This window comes from Ictidomys tridecemlineatus, chromosome 10 (assembly GCF_052094955.1).
Source record: "Ictidomys tridecemlineatus isolate mIctTri1 chromosome 10, mIctTri1.hap1, whole genome shotgun sequence".
NCBI classification, from domain to species: domain Eukaryota; kingdom Metazoa; phylum Chordata; class Mammalia; order Rodentia; family Sciuridae; genus Ictidomys; species Ictidomys tridecemlineatus.
The window spans coordinates 132310416-132330260 of NC_135486.1; the positions used below are offsets into that span (position 1 = coordinate 132310416).

The following is a 19845-nucleotide window of genomic DNA, read 5'->3' on the forward strand; positions in this document are numbered from 1 at the left end:
CACACATGCAGAGTTTGATCACCTGATTGACGGAATGACCACAACACCTTCCTATTGTGAAAGTTTATTTTTCTTTTGGAATAACAGTATGGACGGGATTCCTTGAGACCTGTTGAATATCCTGTTTTTTTAGTAGTGTTTCACTCAATAACTTTTATCATCTATTGATATTCTTTTAGGTTTTGAAGTGTAACATTGGCTATTGCAAAATGGTGGTTTTCTAATTCTAGCATTTCTTATGTATTTATTTGTAGCTTTCTTTTATGAAAGTGTTGTAAACATATATACATCTTCATTTTGGGGAACAGGTTTTAAAAGCTGTAAAATATTTTGTCAGTGATATTCCCTGTAGTTATTTTGATAACATTTATAGTGGTAACATGAACCTGCATGTCTTTTATGGTGATGGCCACACGAAGCCTCTGATTGATTCTTATTGGAAGCCAATGGTATAAACTTTGCTCTAAAGCATTAATTGCATTTTAAATTGGGACATAATTGTGATTCTTTCTGCAGTTCCCAAGCACATCTTAACTTTTTGTACTTTGGAATAGTCACAGCCAGGTTAATAAATGAAGCACTTATGAGTAACATTACTTAGAACTAACTTTAATTGATATTAAAGGCATAATGTTAATTGATATTAAAATAGTGAATAGTATTTTTTTTCAATCTTATGTCTTTGTGGGATAAGATGGTTTTTTTTACTTTTAAGTAAGACCATAGAATTTATTTTCTTCAGTATCATAATCAATTTTAGATATAGCCCCAGTAAATAATGAATCTAATTTTCTTGTTTTCTTCCTACTTTATTGAATGTTCATGGTTTGTGACTTTTATTTTTAAGCTTGTAATGACCAGCCTGCAGTCCATTCTTGAAAATGTGGATACACCAGAATTACTTTGCAAATGTGTTAAGTGCATTCTTTTGGTGGCTCGATGTTACCCTCATATTTTCAGCACTAATTTTAGGGTGAGTTCCCCACTTTTCTTCTCTTAGGTTGGGCTGAGGGGATGTTTATGTGTGAGGAATTGGGGAATCAGATAGAAAATGATGCTTCTGCCTCCCTTAACTATAAACAGAGATTTGAGTCCAGGGTTGAGTGGTGTAATAGTATTACTTTTATAAAAAGTACCAACTGTATTTTTCTTTCTGACATTGATGCCTAAAGATATTCGAAGAAGATAAAAATTTTATCACTGTCATAGCTGCGTTCCTTTATTTTCCCATCTCTCTCTTCCCCTAAGTTTCTGTAATGTCAAGTAGATGGAACAGAGTCTTTTTAAAATCATGATTTGGTTCACCTTCAAATAATTTGCTTTTTCCTTTTTTGTCTTCATCAAGGATACGGTTGATATATTAGTTGGATGGCACATAGATCATACTCAGAAACCTTCACTCACACAGCAGGTTTCTGGTAAGTCTTTTCGCATATATTAGCCATTTAAATACTGTGGGAAGGAGTTAGGGTCTTCCAAAGACCAGCTGTTAGACCATTTCTTCATAATTCAAGAAAAATCATGGCTTGAGGGAATTTTGTGGTTATCAGAATTGAGCATTATATGTTAGTTAAATTGATTTTTTCGAAGTAAAATTGTGTAATTGGTAGTGGGTAGGAGAACAGAGTGTAATGTTGTATCTATGAGAAATTGAAAGGGCTAACCATGAATCATTTGTAGCATGGAGGAAAAGATAGGTGGTGGCAATATCCTGAAATTTAAGATGGACTATCTTGGTTATTTGTGATTCTTTTTTTCTTCAGAGGTGAAAAAAAAGAAAGGATGAGTGTAGAGAATTGTCATAAATGATAAAGAAATGTTTATGGTTTTGCTTGTTTGTTTTCGACTTCCATGAATGATAGCACTACTGATTTTCACATGTCAGCCATGTGCTATAGTTCCTCTTAGCTTACTTGGTGCCCCAAAGTGCTGGAAATAGGACTTGCTAGTGAGAATGGCTGATCTCATTTTCACACTTTTGATAGATAGACATGGCCCTGGGTTAGAAAGCCAGGTTGAGGGCTGGGGATGTGGCTCAAGCGGTAGCGTGCTCGCCTGTCATGCTCGCTTGTCATGCGCAGGGCGTTGGGTTGGATCCTCAACACCATATAAAAATGCAAAATAAAGACATTGTGTCCACCTAAAACTAAAACTAAATGAATAAATAAAAGAAAGCCAGGTTTATGGTACATATTGGTATTTAAGTCTGAATCGTGTGTAGTAACAATATAGATGTTAAATCTGCTTAAAAAAAAGAGCATGAGATTTATATTTTAATTTCTTTTTTTTTTTAAAGAGAGTGAGAGAGGAGAGAGAGAGAGAGAGAGAGAGAGAGAATTTTTAATATTTATTTTTTAGTTCTTGGCGGACACAACATCTTTGTTGGTATGTGGTGCTAAGGATCGAAACCCGGGCCGCACGCATGCCAGGCGAGCGCGCTACCGCTTGAGCCACATCCCCAGCCCCTTATATTTTAATTTCTGAAGATTGTTTATTTCTGCAGCACTGAAAAATGCCTTTAATCATGATCAGAACAGCATGTTTAATAGTTAGCTGTTCTAATTTTATGATGTAAGGCGTGTTTTTAAGGGTAGGCAACTTAAAAATCCAATACCTTGCTGGGCACAGTGGCACATTTCTATAATCCTGGAGGTTGAGATGGAGGATTACAAGTTTGAGTTCATCCTCTGCAACTTAGCCAGCCTGTTTCTCAAAGAGGACTGAGAATTTGGCTCTGTGGTATAACACTTGCCTAGTATGTGTGAGATTCTAATTCAATCTCCAGTATTGCCAGAAAGAAAGGAAACTAGATACCTTTAAAACAAGGTTCTTGAATCGCTTTTAAATTTTGATTTTGCCTACTCTTTAACATTTCTTATATGATTCCAAGGGTGGTTGCAGAGTTTGGAGCCATTTTGGGTAGCTGATCTTGCATTTTCTACCACTCTTCTTGGTCAGTTTCTAGAAGACATGGAGGCATATGCTGAGGTGAGTATCTGGAAAGTTAATTCTTAAAATGCCAGTTAAGGAAAAATAAATAAAAATGAAAAACAAAAGTCTCAAAACAGTGCTAGACTTACTTGAAAATAATGTAAGCCACCTGACATTTAAGCAGAAATTACAAGACCATTGAAATATTGTTTTCGAGCTATCAGAAAGGCTATAAGAAAAATTATAGGCGTGATATTTTGCAAAACTTGAAATACTCGATAGCTAGTATTTTTCATAATATATTTTCTGAAGTTCATTCTTATTTTTGTTACCAAAAGAATCTTAAAAGTAAGGCAAATTGATGCTTTTGCGGGTGGTGGTGGGGGATCCCTAAAGACTTTGCTCTCACACATTAGGGGATCTAAGCCTTGGCTTCATCCAGGTTGTGCGGCTGTATAAGTGCGCCCATCAAAACAGCCTCATCTTTTTTTTTTTTTTTTTTTAAATACCTTTACTACTTCTAGCCAATAGGATTTCATTGCTTTTTACCTGTGCTGATGTTTCCTTTCTTTCAGAGCAAAGCAAGGGAATATTTTGCTTCCACATTTTTTTCTTTGCCTCCAACATGTAGAATGAATGTATTTATTCCTGGCCCACCTTTATAGCTGGTCTGCCTTTCAAAAGACACCTGTGTAGTTTGTAAAGACATTTTTTTGGGGGTTCCATAACATTTAATTCTCTGTTGTTTTTTTTAGTGCTAAATTATGTGTAGATAATATATTGGTTCTAATATTACATTAGATAATCTTTTCCTTTGAGTATATCTTATTTCCCCAGGTAGGTGATACAACTGTAGACTAGTCTTATAATTTTTAATGCTCTCTCTTTACTTTTCCTGGGCATAATATTGGTGTGGAATACCTAGGTTTTGGTACGTGGCTTAAAGGAGTACCTAAAATAAGATATTAGCAGAAAACCAATTTAGAAATGACAAAGATTTCTAGTTCCATTTACATTTAACTATAGTATATTTTCTATTATCTTTCTCAATGCCTATGTGTTGGTGTAGGGAGTATTTCCTTAATCTATTTGGTTTCACCTGGGTTTATTTAAATAAAACAAACCCATTTTTATATCTGGAGTCATAAGTATTCTTTTCTCTTAATTTGTAAAAATCTATTGTGAAGTTAATTAACTAACAAATGGGAGGTTTTTTAAAAATTAAAAATACTGGTTAAATAAGAATGTTGTTAATTCATATCTAGGATCTCAGCCATGTGGCCTCTGGGGAATCAGTGGATGAAGACGTTCCACCCCCATCAGTATCATTGCCAAAGCTGGCAGCGCTTCTCCGAGTATTTAGCACTGTGGTGAGGAGCATTGGGGAACGATTCAGCCCAATTCGGGGTCCTCCAATTACTGAGGCATATGTAACAGATGTAAGTGTCTTTAAGAATTTCACGTGTTGTTCAAAAGCAAAATTGTTTTGTGTTGTGAATGCTTCTCATACCTAGTGAACTGTTACTAACCTTGCATTTGTTTATCATGTATGATATATGTGCCTGGTTACTTTCTAAGCCAGAAAAGCAAGGAAACCCACTCTAGCCCACTTCCTACACCATAAAAAAGTACCACTTTGGAATTTTAAATGTTCACAAAGTTTTCTTTTAGGAGATCTTTCACAAATAAATAAATTGATCTAAGAAAGATCTGTTTATTCTTTTTTTAACCAATTATTTTGTTTTAAAATTATTGAGGGTTTTTTCTAGCTTTTCAACATATTAAGAATAGTGTACTATAAACAGCCTCAAATTTGGGGCTGGGGTTGTGATTCAGTGGTAGAATGCTTGCTTAGCATGTGTGAGGCACTAGATTCGATTCTCAGCTCCACATATAAAAAAAACGGTCCATCAACAATTAAAAAATATTAAAAAGAGAGCCTCAAATGAATTTTATTTGAGCTTACAGGATGAAACTCATTGTATCTTTTGATAGCCTGACATTAAAGTCTAAAGATACATAAATTTAAAATACATGGTAGTCTGAGGCTGGCGGTAAAAAAAAGCCAGTTTGTCACACAATGATCCCAAGTCTTAGTTGCACTGCAGTCCAGTTAGTGGTTCAGTTTTTAATAGAGGAGAAATGAACCCCAGTGTACTCTGTTTGAATATCAAAGTAGACCAACATGTCATATAGTCAGAAAAGATTCAATCTAAATGATTAAAACTTTACTGTTTGGATATAACATTAGCTTTTAGGAGTATTTACTTATATATGCTAAATAAAATGGGATATTAATTATATATAGTTCTTGGTGAGTTAATTGTATATTGGAGCAGAACTGTTAGAGGCTAAAGATAGTTAAACCTTCATGTGATATATTAAACCATTTAAAATCTGTTCAAAATGGTTTTAATATTTGTTTCCCCTTTACTGTTTAAAAGGTGGTTGTTTGAAGACTGTTGGAGATGAAATTAGGGCATTTAACTCAGATGTAAAACGAAAGGAAGGGAACATATTTATTATTTTATGAGAGTCTTTTAGGCATTTGTGAATGATTTTAACAGAATCTTTGTATAGGTTTTAAAAAATTCCTGTATGTAGTTGCTATTGACTATTACAGAAATATTTTTCAATATCAGTTTGTTCTGTTGTTTTCTAAGTTATTTTATTGGAAATTTGGTACATAAGTGTTGACCATTACAATTCAGAATTTGTGTGTGTGTGTGTGTGTGTGTGTGTGTGTGTGTGTGTATCAGAAATTACCTGATTTTTATAATCCTTAATAGGTATTATGAGGCAAGCATAGAAATACTTACTTTTCAGAAGAGATCATCAGGGGCTGGGGGCATAACTCAGTGGGAGAGCACTTGCCTAGCAAGCATCAGCATGTGAACATCACTGCTAGCTTAAGGAGAACTGGGTGTCTAGTTTTAAAAGATTGATGACCAAAAGTTGAAGAGCTACATTTCAGTAAGTGTGAGCAGGTTATCCCATGTTAAATATTATGAAGACTCTGAGCATTAGCCATGCTGTGACTTTGGGGAGAGATGAAGAAGGGTAATATACAGATGGCAGATTCCATTTTCTGTCACAATAATACTTTGGGGATTTTTCACTTTTTGCATTAAGTAGTAAAGATACTCTTATTACTCAGCTACTGAGATCTAGGAGATTGAGAGACTCCTGGCAAGAAAAGAAGTTAATTTTCAGTTGAAGCTGAGTTAAATAGAAAATATTTTCTTGCTTTGTGGAAGCATGTGAGTTTTTTTAAAAAGCTGCTTGTTTTCCCCATTTGCAGGTTCTGTACAGAGTAATGAGATGTGTGACGGCTGCAAACCAAGTGTTTTTTTCTGAGGCTGTGTTGACAGCTGCTAATGAGTGTGTTGGTGTTTTGCTCGGCAGCTTGGATCCTAGCATGACTATACATTGTGACATGGTCATTACATATGGATTAGACCAACTGGAGAATTGCCAGACTTGTGGTACTGATTATATCATCTCAGTCTTGAATTTACTCACATTGGTATGTGAATTATTGTTTTTGCTGCTTTTTAATATGTTTATTTAGGCCCTTAAATTTAAATATGTGTCGAAGAAATTATGGGCTTTAAAAAATTTATTAATGACTTTTTTTTTAGTGCATTGAAGTCTTAATTTTATAATCTTGTAGGCTTTTTTTTCTAGTATCTGTTTACTTATAGAAATAGCTCATCTCAGCATAGCTTTACCTTTTTTTTTTCCCATCTCAGCCTCTTCAATACCCCTAATAAGTTCTATATGAGAGAAAGTACTTGATAGCTATTTTGAAAGACTGTTGTGTTTTGTTTTCCATATAAAACTTCTTTGATAGTTTTTATTCCTTTAATTTCTTAACCATAAATAACTCCCACCTTTCATTATGATCATTCTAAAACACTTAAAAAATGGAATAGCATATTGTATTGCTGCATACTTGGTACTCAGTTTCTATAATTAGAAACACATGGCCCATCTGGTTTCATCTAGGCTGCTAACCCTGCCCCCTCATTGCGGCCCTTCATTTCCAACTGTATTTATTATTTTTAAGAATATTCTAGATGACATTCTGCTGAATATTTATACCAAAGTTATGCTTAATTTTTTTGCAGACCAAAGATTTAACCCAGGGACTCTTCACTACTGAGCTTTTTGGTTTTTTACTTTGCGACAGGGTCTCACTAAGTTGAGACCTTTTGGTTTTTTTACTTTTTTTTTAGGGTCTCACTAAGTTGTCTAGGGCCTCTCTGAGTTACTGAGGCTGGCCTTGAACTTTCATTTTTCTTGTCTCAGCCTCCTGAGCCACTGGCCTTACAGGCATGTTCCACCACAACTGACATCCAATTGTGTTTATTATTTTAAAGAAAACTCTAGATGACATTCGGCAGAACATTTCTGCCAAAGTTATACTAGTTTTGCTAGTGTTAAAAAAAAAAAAAAGAATATCCTCATGTTTTACTGTAAAATGCATGTTTCTTATTTGGATGTCTAAACACTTTAATGTCACTGTGAAAAGCCCTTGAAATATAGCTTAGTTTTGTTAACTTTTTTTTTAAATCAATAGACTTTATTTTTTAGAGCAGTTTTTAGGCTTACAGAAAAATTGTGCAGGAAGTATAGGTTTTTTATATATCCTCTCTTCCAGCAGTGTCATCCTTTATTAACATCTTGTGTTAGAGTGGTATGTTTGTTAAAATTGATGAGCAGTATTATACATTGTGTTCACTCTGTTGTACATTTTAGGGGGTCCCTCCCCCTGTGCCATTCTGGGGGTGAAATATAGGGGATCACACATGCTAGGCCAGTGCTTTATCACTGAGCTACATTCCCAGCCCTATTCTGTTTTACTTTGAGACAGGGTCTTACTGTGTGGCCCATTCTGGCCTTGAATTTATTAGTCTTCCTGTCTTCTCAGCCTCCCTGGTAGCTGGGATTATAGGCACATGCCAGTGCTTCTGGCCATTTTATGAGTTTTAACAGATGTATAATGACAAATATTCACTATTATAGTACCACACATAGTAGTTTCACTGCTCTAGAAATCCCTGGTGTTCCAACTACTCATATCTCTTACTTTCTTCACCTCAAACTCTTGGCAGTCCCTGACCTTTTTACTTTCTCCATAGTTTTGCTTTTTTAGAAGGTCATGTAGTTGGAATCATGCAGTAATAGCCTACCTTCCATTTTTACAAAGGCATTTTAATAAACAAAATTCTGATCCTTTCAAAAGCATTTAAAAATTCATACTACTTGAAATTAAAGGTATAGACTAGGAATTTATCTTCTGATTTCTCATCCTCCTCTGCTGGAGTCCACCCAAGCTGACACCTGAATGGCAGAACCTTCAGTTTCCCTTTGGTTATCTTTCTTCTCTGATTGCTTCTTCTTTTCAGCCTTTAGATTTTAGTATTTTGCTTCCAGTATTTTCTATTGGTACATTTCACTCCTGCAAATGCCAGAGAATTAGTGTCTTTGCTGCCAAGATATATAGCAGCAGGGGCATGTATTAAAGAACTTTCTTCCACTTCATGGTGGGCCAACTCTGAGTTCACTCCTGATCAGCATAGTCCCCCAGAAAAGTACATGAGATGGGGCTTGAAGATTAGGTCCTGGGAGTTCAAAGGTCTGATAGTTGGCAGTGACGGATCCTCCAGAACCAGGCTCGACACCATCCAGAACTCATACACCTAGTAATAGCCTTTTAAGGTTGCCTTCTTTCACTTAGCAATATGCACTTAAAATGTCTTTTTGTGACCTGATAAGCTCATTTGAAAAATTTTATTCTTTTAGATTGTTGAACAGATAAATACAAAACTTCCATCATCATTTGTAGAAAAGCTGTTTATACCATCATCCAAACTCCTGTTTTTACGATATCATAAAGAAAAAGAGGTAAGTGATACCTTGACAATGACTTAAAATAACTTCCATCATTGAAGAGTTGGACTTATGTTGCTTAATATGCTACATAAGTGAAACTGAATGAAATATTTCATTTAGAATACAGTGATTGCAATGATTACTATTTATTGTAATGTATACCTTAATGATGTGCCAGATAATCTTCACATTGTTTTAGTAAATTTTCTTGAAGATAAAAAAGTAGATGTATTTATAAAGTTATAATTTCAGAAGTACTGTGTGTTTTGAAAATAAAAGTTATTAGCTTCTTAGCTAACCCCTATTCATATCCACTACAGACTTTCCAAGTAGAGGCAGGAAAATCAAGTTGGATGTGGTGTCTGATGGCTGTAATCCCAGCAACTGGGGAAGCTGAGATAGGAATGTCATAAGTTTGAGACCATCCTTAGTGAGACCCTGTCTCAAAATAAGAAGACCTAAGGATGTGACTGACTAGTTAATAGCTCTCAGTTAAATCCCCAGTACCATTAAGAAAACAGACTGGGGATATAGCTCAGTGGTAGAGCCATCTTTGGGTTTAAACCTCAGTAATATTACCCCCATTGGGGGGGGGGATCAATCTTAAACTGCCATTTGTACATGTCTTTTGATGTTGACCTTGTTTTAAACATGGCTATTTAAGAAATTTGATACTGGCAGTTTTGATTCAGAGTGTCCTCTATTTGTAATAAAGCTTTATAACCTGTTTAAGGACAACAAAAGCTCATTAAGCCAGGTATGGTGGTGAATGCCTGTAATCCCAGCAACTTGGGAAGCTGAGGCCGGAGGAGTGCAACTTCAAGGCCAGCCTCAACAACTTAGCAAGGCCCTATCTCAAAATAAAAAGGATTGAGAATATAGAGCATTCAGAGTGGTAGAGCACCTTGGGTTTAATCCCTAGTACTTCAAAATCAAAGCAAAAAAAAAAAAAAAAAATTTTTTTTTTTTTTTTTGCCAGTCACTAACGTGTTTAAGTTCCCTAGAGGTAGGTTAAAAAACAAAACAAAACAAAAAAAAAAAACTCAACAGCTAACATTTTTAGGTGATCTTGACTGTATCAGTTTTAAATTGATGTGTATCATCAGCACTATGCAGATAGTGATTTGTTTCCCATATAATTTTACAAGATTTATTTTCTGTTATTACTTCCCTGAATTTTTCTTTCTCAGGTTGTTGCTGTAGCTCATGCTGTTTATCAAGCAGTGCTCAGCTTGAAGAATATTCCTGTTTTGGAGACTGCCTATAAATTAATTTTGGGAGAAATGACTTGTGCCCTAAACAACCTGCTACATAGTCTACAACTTCCTGATGCTTGTTCAGAAATAAAACATGAAGCTTTTAAGAATCATGTATTCAATGTAGACAATGCAAAATTTGTGGTCATATTTGACCTTAGTGCCCTGACTACAATTGGAAATGCTAAAAACTCATTAATCGGGGTGAGTTCCTAATTGTAAGGACAGTTTTTATGCCTGCTTAAGCCTTCTTGCATATTTACATATTTTATTTAATATCATGTTGTTATGTCAGCAGAAACAGTCTGTAGCAAATGGCCATACTTAGGACATGCTTGGATAAATGAAATTGGCAAGAATGTTTTCGTGTCATTGGATATAGCTGTTTTCTTTTTAAAAAAAAATATTTTATATTTTTTAAAAATATTTTTTCATGAATTTCTCCTATAACAATAGCAGCTTAGGGAAAATTTGTCAGCATTTTCCACAGCTCAGATGTGTGTTTTTTTAAAATTTATTTATTGTTTAATTCTTTTAATGTACAGTCTCTTTCTTGCTCTGATACTTTTTTCCTTTCCTTTTCCTCCACCAAAGATAGTACTTACCTGTGGTCTTATATTTTAATTGCCTGTTTTTCTCTAGGAATATTTATGTATTCTTTTTTAGAATAACAATAAAGGTTTGTTTTTTCCTTTAAGAAATTTAAAGTAGCCCTGCTTTTGATTTATAATTTTTGCCTATGGTGTATATATTTCTTCCTCCTTTTGAACCTTGCAGAGTTGAAACATTAATTTTAATAGAATGTAATGCGATATAATTAAGGAATGTTTTCTAAGAGAAGATAGCAAAGTCATAATCTCATCTTTTTGTGTTTGCTCCCCATATTGTGTGACCAGGTTGCCTTGTACCATCTCACAGATGCTGCTTCTCTCATAGCCAGTGTCAGATTATGTTTGGGTGCTTTATTAGACTTTTCCCTTCTTTACATACAAAAGCTTGATCTTTGAGGAATTCACATTGTGTCCCCCAGATTAGAAGAGGTTTGTGTCCCTTATTCTGGAAACAAGGGAAGAAAGGGTGAGAAGAGTGCAATCAGGTGGAATGGAGTTTCTTAGCAGCAGAAAAGTAAAGGATGGAAAAGGCAGAGTTCAGAGATGTGCCTTGTTTTGTTTTTGACAGGGCACTTTGCTATTTGAAGTGTGTCAAAAAATTAAGGAAGTGCAGGCTACAATACCAAAAGGTAGAAAGGGCTTTGCTTAGATTTTGGACTGTGGGCCAAATGCAGTCCAGCTCCTGTTTTTTTTTTTTTTTTTTTTAAATCTCTACTAAGGTTTATTTTACATATTATGCAGTTCTCATTTAAAATGTACAATTGAGTGAATTTTAGTGTGTTAGGAATTGTGTTTTGTAAAGTTGTATCAGGACACATCAGTTTCTCATTCCTATGTTTTGTCTGTAGCTGTTCCTCAGTGTAGTGGCAGAGTTGAGGAGTTGTCACGTTGTAACAGATGCTCTATAGCCTACAAAGCCTAACATTTGCTGTCTTAATCTTTAGAAAAACTGTTTGTAGAGACCCCAGGTTTAGTGTGATTATTTCCAGATCTAAATTTTATTTTTGTTTTAGAAATGTCTACAACTGGGTGCAGTAATGGGCACCTGTAGTTCCATCTACTTGGAAAGCTGAGTTAAGATTGCTTAAGCACAGGAGTTCAAGACCAGACTGGGCAACATAGCGAGACCCCATCTCAAAAAATAGTGTCCAGACTTATTTTGAAGGATAAACTCTTTGTATGCTTGTGTGTGTCTTGGAGGGAGAATAAATATACTTTCTTTCGTATACTGTCAGATGTGGGCGCTGTCTCCAACTGTCTTTGCACTTCTGAGTAAGAATCTGATGATTGTGCACAGTGACCTGGCTGTTCACTTCCCTGCCATTCAGTATGCAGTCCTCTACACGTTGTATTCCCATTGTACCAGGTACTGTACCGACAAACCTTTCATAAGAAAAAAAAATTATTTTTTGAACTTGCTTGTTTCTTTTTTAACTGAAGATGAAATGGTGAGCCATACTTTTTTCTTTCAGGCATGATCACTTTATATCTAGTAGCCTTAGTTCTTCCTCCCCATCTTTGTTTGATGGAGCTGTGATTAGTACTGTAACTACAGCTACAAAGAAACATTTCTCAATTATATTAAATCTTCTGGGAATATTGCTGAAGAAAGATAACCTTAACCAGGATACAAGGTAACTAATTAATAATTTTTAATGTTAACTCTTCCAGACTATTTTCATTCACCCTTATAATTTGGAAATTAGAAATATTGATTACAGAGGTGAAGAGCAGTGTCTTCATTGTAAAACACTTTATAATTTGGTTTTATTACTTTATATTCTTTGCTATAATTTAAGCTACTTTGGGGAGGTTTTCTTAAAAGGCACCCCACCATTTTGTAAAAGCAAGGTTTGTAATTTGAACTTTTGTTATTGACATCTTTAGAAAAACCAAAATTAAGAAAAAAGAGAGTTCTTTTTTTTTTTTTTTTAATATGAAATCAAGTGTTTATTTTGTTTCAGGAAACTGTTAATGACTTGGGCTTTGGAAGTGGCTGTTTTAATGAAGAAGTCGGAAACATATGCACCTTTGTTCTCTCTTCCATCTTTTCATAAATTTTCCAAAGGCCTTTTAGCCAACAGTAAGAGACTAAGATGTTTTACTTTTTATCAGCCCTTAAAAAGAAATAGTCGATGATGGAAGTAGACAGCTGAGCACTTCCCCTGACCTAAAGGTTTATAATCCTCATTTTAATGACATTTATACAGTCAGGCTTGATTTTTTTTTTTATTTGTAAGTATTTGAAAACAAAATTGTTTTAAGTGATACATTTTTAAGCTTATGTGAATGTTAATACATTCCATGTAGTTTTCAGTTTTTCCCCATAAAAAGTTTTGTATGAAGATGGGTTAGCTTAAGTGAATTTTGTTCAATGTATCATTTTCCTAAATGTTACCACAGTGAGAATTCCAGGCAACAGTGCCTATAGTCTATAGCAGGCAGGTGTTCCCTATTTGTTGACTCTATGAATGGATTCAGAAAGTTAAGACATTGGGTGTGTGATTTCTGTGGTGCACTGAAAGTAAGTTGTCTTTTCATTTTTCATAGCCCTTGTTGAAGATGTGAATATCTGTCTGCAGGCATGCAGCAGTCTGCATGCTCTGTCCTCCTCCTTGCCAGACGATCTCTTGCAGAGGTATGAACTAGAGACTGTGTCTTCTGACTCTGCCCTAATGACTTAGGAATGTTACTACATCTGCTTTGTCCTTTCCTTTTTCATAGGTGTGTTGATGTTTGCCGTGTTCAACTAGTCCATAGTGGAACTCGAATTCGACAAGCCTTTGGAAAGCTGTTGAAGTCAATTCCTTTAGATGTTGTTCTAAGGTAAAACAATATTTTTTGGAGCACTGTAATTTTACTACCTAAAAATCGTGTAGTTTAGGAAAAGGCAAATTACCATATTAGTGTATTAGTACCACTTCTCACATAGTGCCTCTTCTCAATGAATAAGAGGTTCCAACATCTCTGTTCATTTTCAAGTCAGTTTTATCTTTTTTACTTCAACTTAGGAGAGCCATTTACAGGATGTGTGTTGATCTTTTATCCAAAATATTTTGCTTGACAATGGTTTCATTTTCTGTCTACAGCAATAACAATCATACAGAAATTCAAGAAATTTCTTTAGCATTAAGAAGTCACATGAGTAAAGCACCAAGTAATACATTCCATCCACAAGATTTCTCTGATGTTATTAGTTTTATTTTGTATGGGAACTCTCATAGAACAGGGTAAGACATTTCTTTGACTATTTCTTCTGGAAAAAGTGATTTTTTTTTAGGAATATCTTTATCTTACACCAAGTTTTGAGGAGAAAATGGGTCCAATGTGGCAAGATAGAAAGTAACAATCTTCTCAAGTGGGTCATTTTAGTTTTCATCAATAGGAAATTTGCTTTGAAGATAGCATCTGTAGAAACAAAAGTGGCCCTTGAAATTCAGTGGTGAAATTGATTGACAGTAAGTGATATGATTGTCCTCAACACTTTGGGGAGTGGGTGGGGGCAGAGATACTATGAAGATGCTTGGTTTCATTGGATGAGTTTTATCTTGTCCACCAAATTGTCATGAGCCATTTACCCTGATAATTCACCCATACCATACCCCATCTGCTTTAACAAAGATTTTAAAACGAGAGGTGAGAATATAATGCCCCCCAATTTCATAGGTTTTGACTTATTTTCATAGAAAAAAATTATAGTTCCTCATTCCATTCCCCTTGTAATTGTTTTGGATGTTTAAAATGAAGTTGTTATTGTTTGTTAAATATGAAACTATTTTTCCCAGGAAGGACAATTGGTTAGAAAGATTGTTCTATAGCTGCCAGAGACTGGATAAACGTGACCAATCAACAATTCCCCGAAACCTTCTAAAGACTGATGCTGTGCTTTGGCAGTGGGCTATTTGGGAAGCAGCACAGTTCACCGTCCTTTCTAAGTTGAGAACTCCATTAGGCAGAGCGCAGGATACCTTCCAGACAATTGAAGGTAACCAACTCTTCTTGCTCTTGGAACTTTGCAATGCAGATAACTTTCAAAGATTTAGAATCAGATATGATGAATTTATCTGTTAAAATAAAGATTGGAAAGTATATTTTTTTTCTTTGCATCTTGTAAGTAATTTTTAGGTAAATTTGTTAGAATAAGATTTCATTGAGCTGGACAAAGTGGATCATGCCTATAATCCCAGCTACGTAGGAGGCTGAGGCAGCAAGTTCGAGACCAGCCTTGGCAATTTGGAGACACCCTGTCTCAATAAGTGAAAAAGGGATGCTGTTGTAGCTCAGTAGTAGAGCGCCCTTGGTTCAATCACCGGTTTCGGGGGGGTGGAGAAAAGGATCAGCTTTTATTGAATAACTATATTGGGTATTGGAGTTTCTCTTTTTGTTCAAAACTTTAGGGATTTATATGGAGAAACCATCTTTTTCCCCTAAAATTAAAAATCATCTTTATGTTGGGATTTTTAATTTCTTAAATGATGGATAGACAAGCAGATAGGGTTCCCACTTACTTATAGATAAAACCTTAAAAGAATAATTTTACTTTAGAATGTTGTTTTTGCTTTTAGGTATCATTAGAAGTCTTGCAGCTCACACGTTAAACCCTGATCAAGATGTTAGCCAGTGGACAACTGCTGACAATGATGAGGGGCACAGTAGCAACCAGCTTAGACTTGTTCTTCTTCTCCAGTATCTGGAAAATTTGGAGAAATTAATGTATAATGCATATGAAGGATGTGCTAATGCCTTAACATCACCACCTAAGGTTGGTTTCAGTGGGATAGTGTTGCCTTGTAGCAGCTGCACTGACAAACATGGTACTAATACAAAGCTGAAATCACTATAGATATATATGTGTGTGTGTGTGTGTGTTTGTGTGTGTGTGTGTGTGTGTGTGTATTTGTATTTGTGAGATCTATGCCTGTAATTTGAACCAGTGCCGAATTCTTCTTTCCTTTCATTATTAAGGTCATAAGGACTTTTTTCTATACCAATCGTCAGACTTGTCAGGACTGGCTAACCAGGATCCGCCTGTCCATTATGAGGGTTGGATTGTTGGCAGGCCAGCCTGCTGTGACAGTAAGACACGGCTTTGATTTGCTTACAGAAATGAAGACAAATAGTCTGTCTCAGGTAAAGGAGGTGTTGGGGATTCATTTTAAATCTTCATTGGAGAAAGTTGGGTTTAATTTATTTGCTATGATTTAAACTTTAGGTAAAATAAGCTAAAACTTACTTACAAAGCTTGCAAAAGGGAAAACTGCCAAAGTCACCTATTTATGTTTTCCATATAAAACATACTGAGAATGTGCACGTCGTATGCCTAAGGGCTGGGGCTTTAAGGGTAATTATAAGAAATTTTTCTATGGAAAAAATAATTTTATAATGTAGGTAAAAATGCTTGAGTAATTTTGTTACATGTATGTTTACAATAACTGCAATCCAAAACTAATAAAATATTTACTAATCTAATGTCAGTATTCAAAGACACAAAGTTAATCATTCATTAATTCATGTTTGTTTCTTTTTAATGTCTACTTTTTGTTTACTCAAAGTATAACTACTAGAGAAGCCTCAGGTTAAATATTTAGCAACTTTTGTTTTCTTAGTTCATATAATTCATTGCAGTTAGGACACAATTTAAAAATTCACCAATACATCAATAGTACAAAACTAAACAACATTATATAAGTTATTGCCCCATCAGGAAAAATAAAACATACCATGATTGTCAAAGGTAGATGTAGGTCTAAATTTTATAACAAAGAAGAATGTGAAACTAAGAAGAGGAAATAAAAAAGCAATCAGTCACTCATGGTGACCACAAGAAGAAACCCAAAAGAGAGTCTCTCTTTTACAGATACTGATTTTCTTCTCTAAATTAATAAAAATTATTTTGACATAAATTATACTTTAAAAAACTAGAAACTCTTCAAGTAACTACAATTATGTTTTTGTTTACTTTAAAAATTTAGGCAACTTTTTTGAGGGGAGAACGTAAAAGCTAATACTCCTGTGCTGCTAAAGTTCTGTCATTAATCTTTTTTTTTTTAAGGTTGTAGATGGACACAATACCTTTATTTTTTATGCGGTGCTGAGAATCAAACCCAGTGCCTCACACATGCTAAGCAAGTGCTCTACCACTGAGCCACAACCCCAGCCCTATCATTCACCATTTGTTATGTTTTTTCCCCTCTTCACATTTTTTGAAGTGGGTGCGTTAAAGTTATACATAATGATGGGATTGGTTGTTACATATTTATACATGCACACAATATAACAATATAACTTGATCAGTATCATTCCCCATCCTTCTGTCCTCCCTCTCTGCTCTTTACTCACATGTCGCTTTTGTTGTGACTTTTAAGAACTGTAAGTTAATAATGTGAAAATATTTGCTAAAAACATTCGATCTTAGGCTTAGTTTGTGATGAGTAGTTGTAAATTTGGTAGGGTTCTGCTTTGTTATTTTTGTGGTTCCGAAGGGCCTTGTGCACACTAGGCAAGCACTATACCACTGAGTTACACCCCCAGCTGGAATTTGAATTTTGAATGTTTTGAGGTCTGTGATAAGTTTTTCTAAATGCTATTTTCAGGGGAATGAATTGGAAGTAACCATTATGATGGTGGTAGAAGCACTGTGTGAACTTCATTGTCCTGAAGCTATACAGGGAATTGCTGTCTGGTCATCTTCCATTGTTGGGAAAAATCTTCTCTGGATTAACTCGGTGGCCCAGCAGGCTGAAGGGAGGTAAGTTGGAAGAAAAGAAATTGATAATAGGATTGCTTTGTGTTTAAATCCTTTGTATTGCCGGCTAGCATTGTAGTTAAATGTTAAAGCAGCTTTGTTCAATTTCAGCAATGGAAACTTCTGATAAAATCATTTCACTAGAAGGCAACTCAGTCTGTTCTTTAATTAGCAGCATTACTGGAATGCCATTCTTATTTAGGAATCGGTGAGAAACCTTGCTGGAAAACAAAGTCTGCCAGTCATTTGTTTTATAAATGCTTTTAAATCAGATCCTGGTACAATTTACCCTGTATTGCTAGAGTATTTCTCATTAGTACTGTGAACTGTACATTTAAACTCATTTGATTTCCTAGGTAAAGGAACATATACCATAGTAATCCCTGTCTATTTATGTTAATTCAAATAAATCTTGAAAATTTGGGAAAATAAAGAAATAATTGCTCATCATTTTCCCGTTAACTTTGATTTTGTTTGTAAGACTTTCATGTGTAGTATTTTCCTCTTCACAGAAACAGCCCAGGCACATATTTCTGATTACTTTCTTTGAATTCATTTCTACAAGGTGTTACTAGAAGGAAGGCTGTAGACCAGATGACTTATGAAAGTCATCTTCATAAGTTACTTCACAGAGAAGATGACTCTGATTTATGTCCTTAACCATATAGTATCCCATTTCCTTTCATCTTTATGAATACTGAAGGTCACTGAGAAACAAGATTCCTGCCACCAAGAATGAAAATACTTGTACTTCATTAATGTATAGTGGTAGAACTTTTTCCATTGAGCATTTGTGGTATTTCAGAGCATGGATTATGTCTTTATGGGCCTCTCATTTTTACCCTTTATTTGTGAGATTTTATTATGCACTAAGATTGTTGATGCTATCCAGTTTCTTGATTTGTAAATTTGTTTGTAGTACACATTGTATTTTGGATACCCAGAATGTCATTACATATAGATTTGTTACTTCATGGATTCTTCTTTTGTATTTTTTTCTTCTTTGTAGACTTTATACACACAGATACCAATTATTTCTCGGTGTTCTCTACACTCATTTTACAATAGTAGTTTACACTCATTTTTTCAATATTTCACTGTCTCTGAATTCATTTTCATTTGTTGCGAGGGAGAGATCCTAATTATCCCTTTTTCCCAGCTGTTAATTCATCTGAGTTCAATTCAGTAAGTAATTTGTTCTTTCACCTTTTTGGGAGGAAGTGAAGGAAGGCATTTATAATAAGATTGTTTCAATTTGCATTTAAGGTTTGAAAAAGCCTCTGTGGAATACCAGGAGCACCTCTGTGCCATGACAGGTGTCGATTGCTGCATTTCTAGCTTTGACAAATCTGTTCTCACGTTGGCCAATGTTGGACGCAATAGTGCCAGTCCCAAACATTCTCTGAATGGTGAGCAAAAGTTATAGTCATGTATTTTGTGTTGATAGTTTTAGTATATGTTTTCGGGTTCTATGCTCTTTGATATATTCACAATGTTCTGGTTCTCTCCTAATTTTATGAAATATTTCACTCAGGTGAATCCAGGAAAACTGTGCTGTCCAAACCAACTGACTCTTCCCCTGAGGTTATAAATTATTTAGGAAATAAAGCATGTGAATGCTACATTTCAATTGCTGATTGGGCGGCTGTACAGGAGTGGCAGAATGCAATCCATGACTTGAAGAAGAGCACCAGTAGTACTTCCCTCAACCTGAAAGCTGATTTCAACTATATAAAGTAAGGACTTTTTCTTTTCATTTATTAATTATAATACTTAACCTTGTTAAAATGAGTTTCCAAACAACTGTAAAATCTTATTTTGCAGCAGAGAAATATTAAAATTGGTCAAAACTACTCATACATGATTATATTTCTGATAATACTATCATTGTAAACTAACAACAGTGGGAACCCAACACTGGAGGGAGGGGAAGGTATTTGTGCAATGGGAAGTAGACCAGTAAATATTAAATTAATATTTTTAATGGACAAGTTGCTCAAAATGTTTGGTTTACTATATTTTGTCATTGGTTTAGAAATTTATCCCTGCTTTAGAAAGGATCACATATCTTTTTTCGAAATTAGTTTTGAATACATAGAAGCATTTGTTTTAATGAAATGTTTGTGAACATCTGTAAATTAAACTCTTTGTTTTCTTTTCATTTCTCTGTTCACTGATTAATCCTGTGATTGAAAATTAAGTACTCACTGTATCTCTGAGAGTATCCAGACACATGGCTAGAAGGATAAAGGTCACTGGACTTTGTATGCTATCCTTGCCTTCCCCTGGTAAACAGGTTAATGGGTAATTCTTCACCGAGCAGTGGGATACAGTAGGACATAAAACAGACATGCTTCCTAACCTTTTAAAACAGGTTGAAGAAAACAGAGAAAGTACATTGACA

General features: G+C 34.9%; 1 protein-coding gene and 1 pseudogene across 7 annotated transcripts in view; one reads left to right on the forward strand and one right to left on the reverse strand.

The window, feature by feature from the left end:
* Smg1 (SMG1 nonsense mediated mRNA decay associated PI3K related kinase) overlaps positions 1-19845 on the forward strand; it is a 100311-nt gene that overhangs the window by 32482 nt on the left and 47984 nt on the right. For all 7 annotated transcript variants that reach the window (XR_013427036.1, XM_078024300.1, XM_078024298.1 and 4 more), the window contains 19 exons: positions 848-973; positions 1346-1418; positions 2891-2988; positions 4197-4370; positions 6233-6457; positions 8740-8841; positions 10020-10289; positions 11932-12062; positions 12169-12330; positions 12661-12779; positions 13247-13334; positions 13421-13522; positions 13786-13926; positions 14482-14681; positions 15262-15458; positions 15662-15826; positions 17290-17444; positions 18708-18850; positions 18976-19177. Coding sequence is in view for 6 of the 7 variants with exons in the window: in XM_078024300.1 (XP_077880426.1) it covers positions 848-973; positions 1346-1418; positions 2891-2988; positions 4197-4370; positions 6233-6457; positions 8740-8841; positions 10020-10289; positions 11932-12062; positions 12169-12330; positions 12661-12779; positions 13247-13334; positions 13421-13522; positions 13786-13926; positions 14482-14681; positions 15262-15458; positions 15662-15826; positions 17290-17444; positions 18708-18850; positions 18976-19177 (2873 nt within the window). In the remaining variant the exon portion in view is untranslated. The remainder of the gene's footprint in view (positions 1-847; positions 974-1345; positions 1419-2890; positions 2989-4196; positions 4371-6232; positions 6458-8739; positions 8842-10019; positions 10290-11931; positions 12063-12168; positions 12331-12660; positions 12780-13246; positions 13335-13420; positions 13523-13785; positions 13927-14481; positions 14682-15261; positions 15459-15661; positions 15827-17289; positions 17445-18707; positions 18851-18975; positions 19178-19845) is intronic.
* LOC101965136 (small integral membrane protein 11-like) lies at positions 8242-8505 on the reverse strand (annotated as a pseudogene).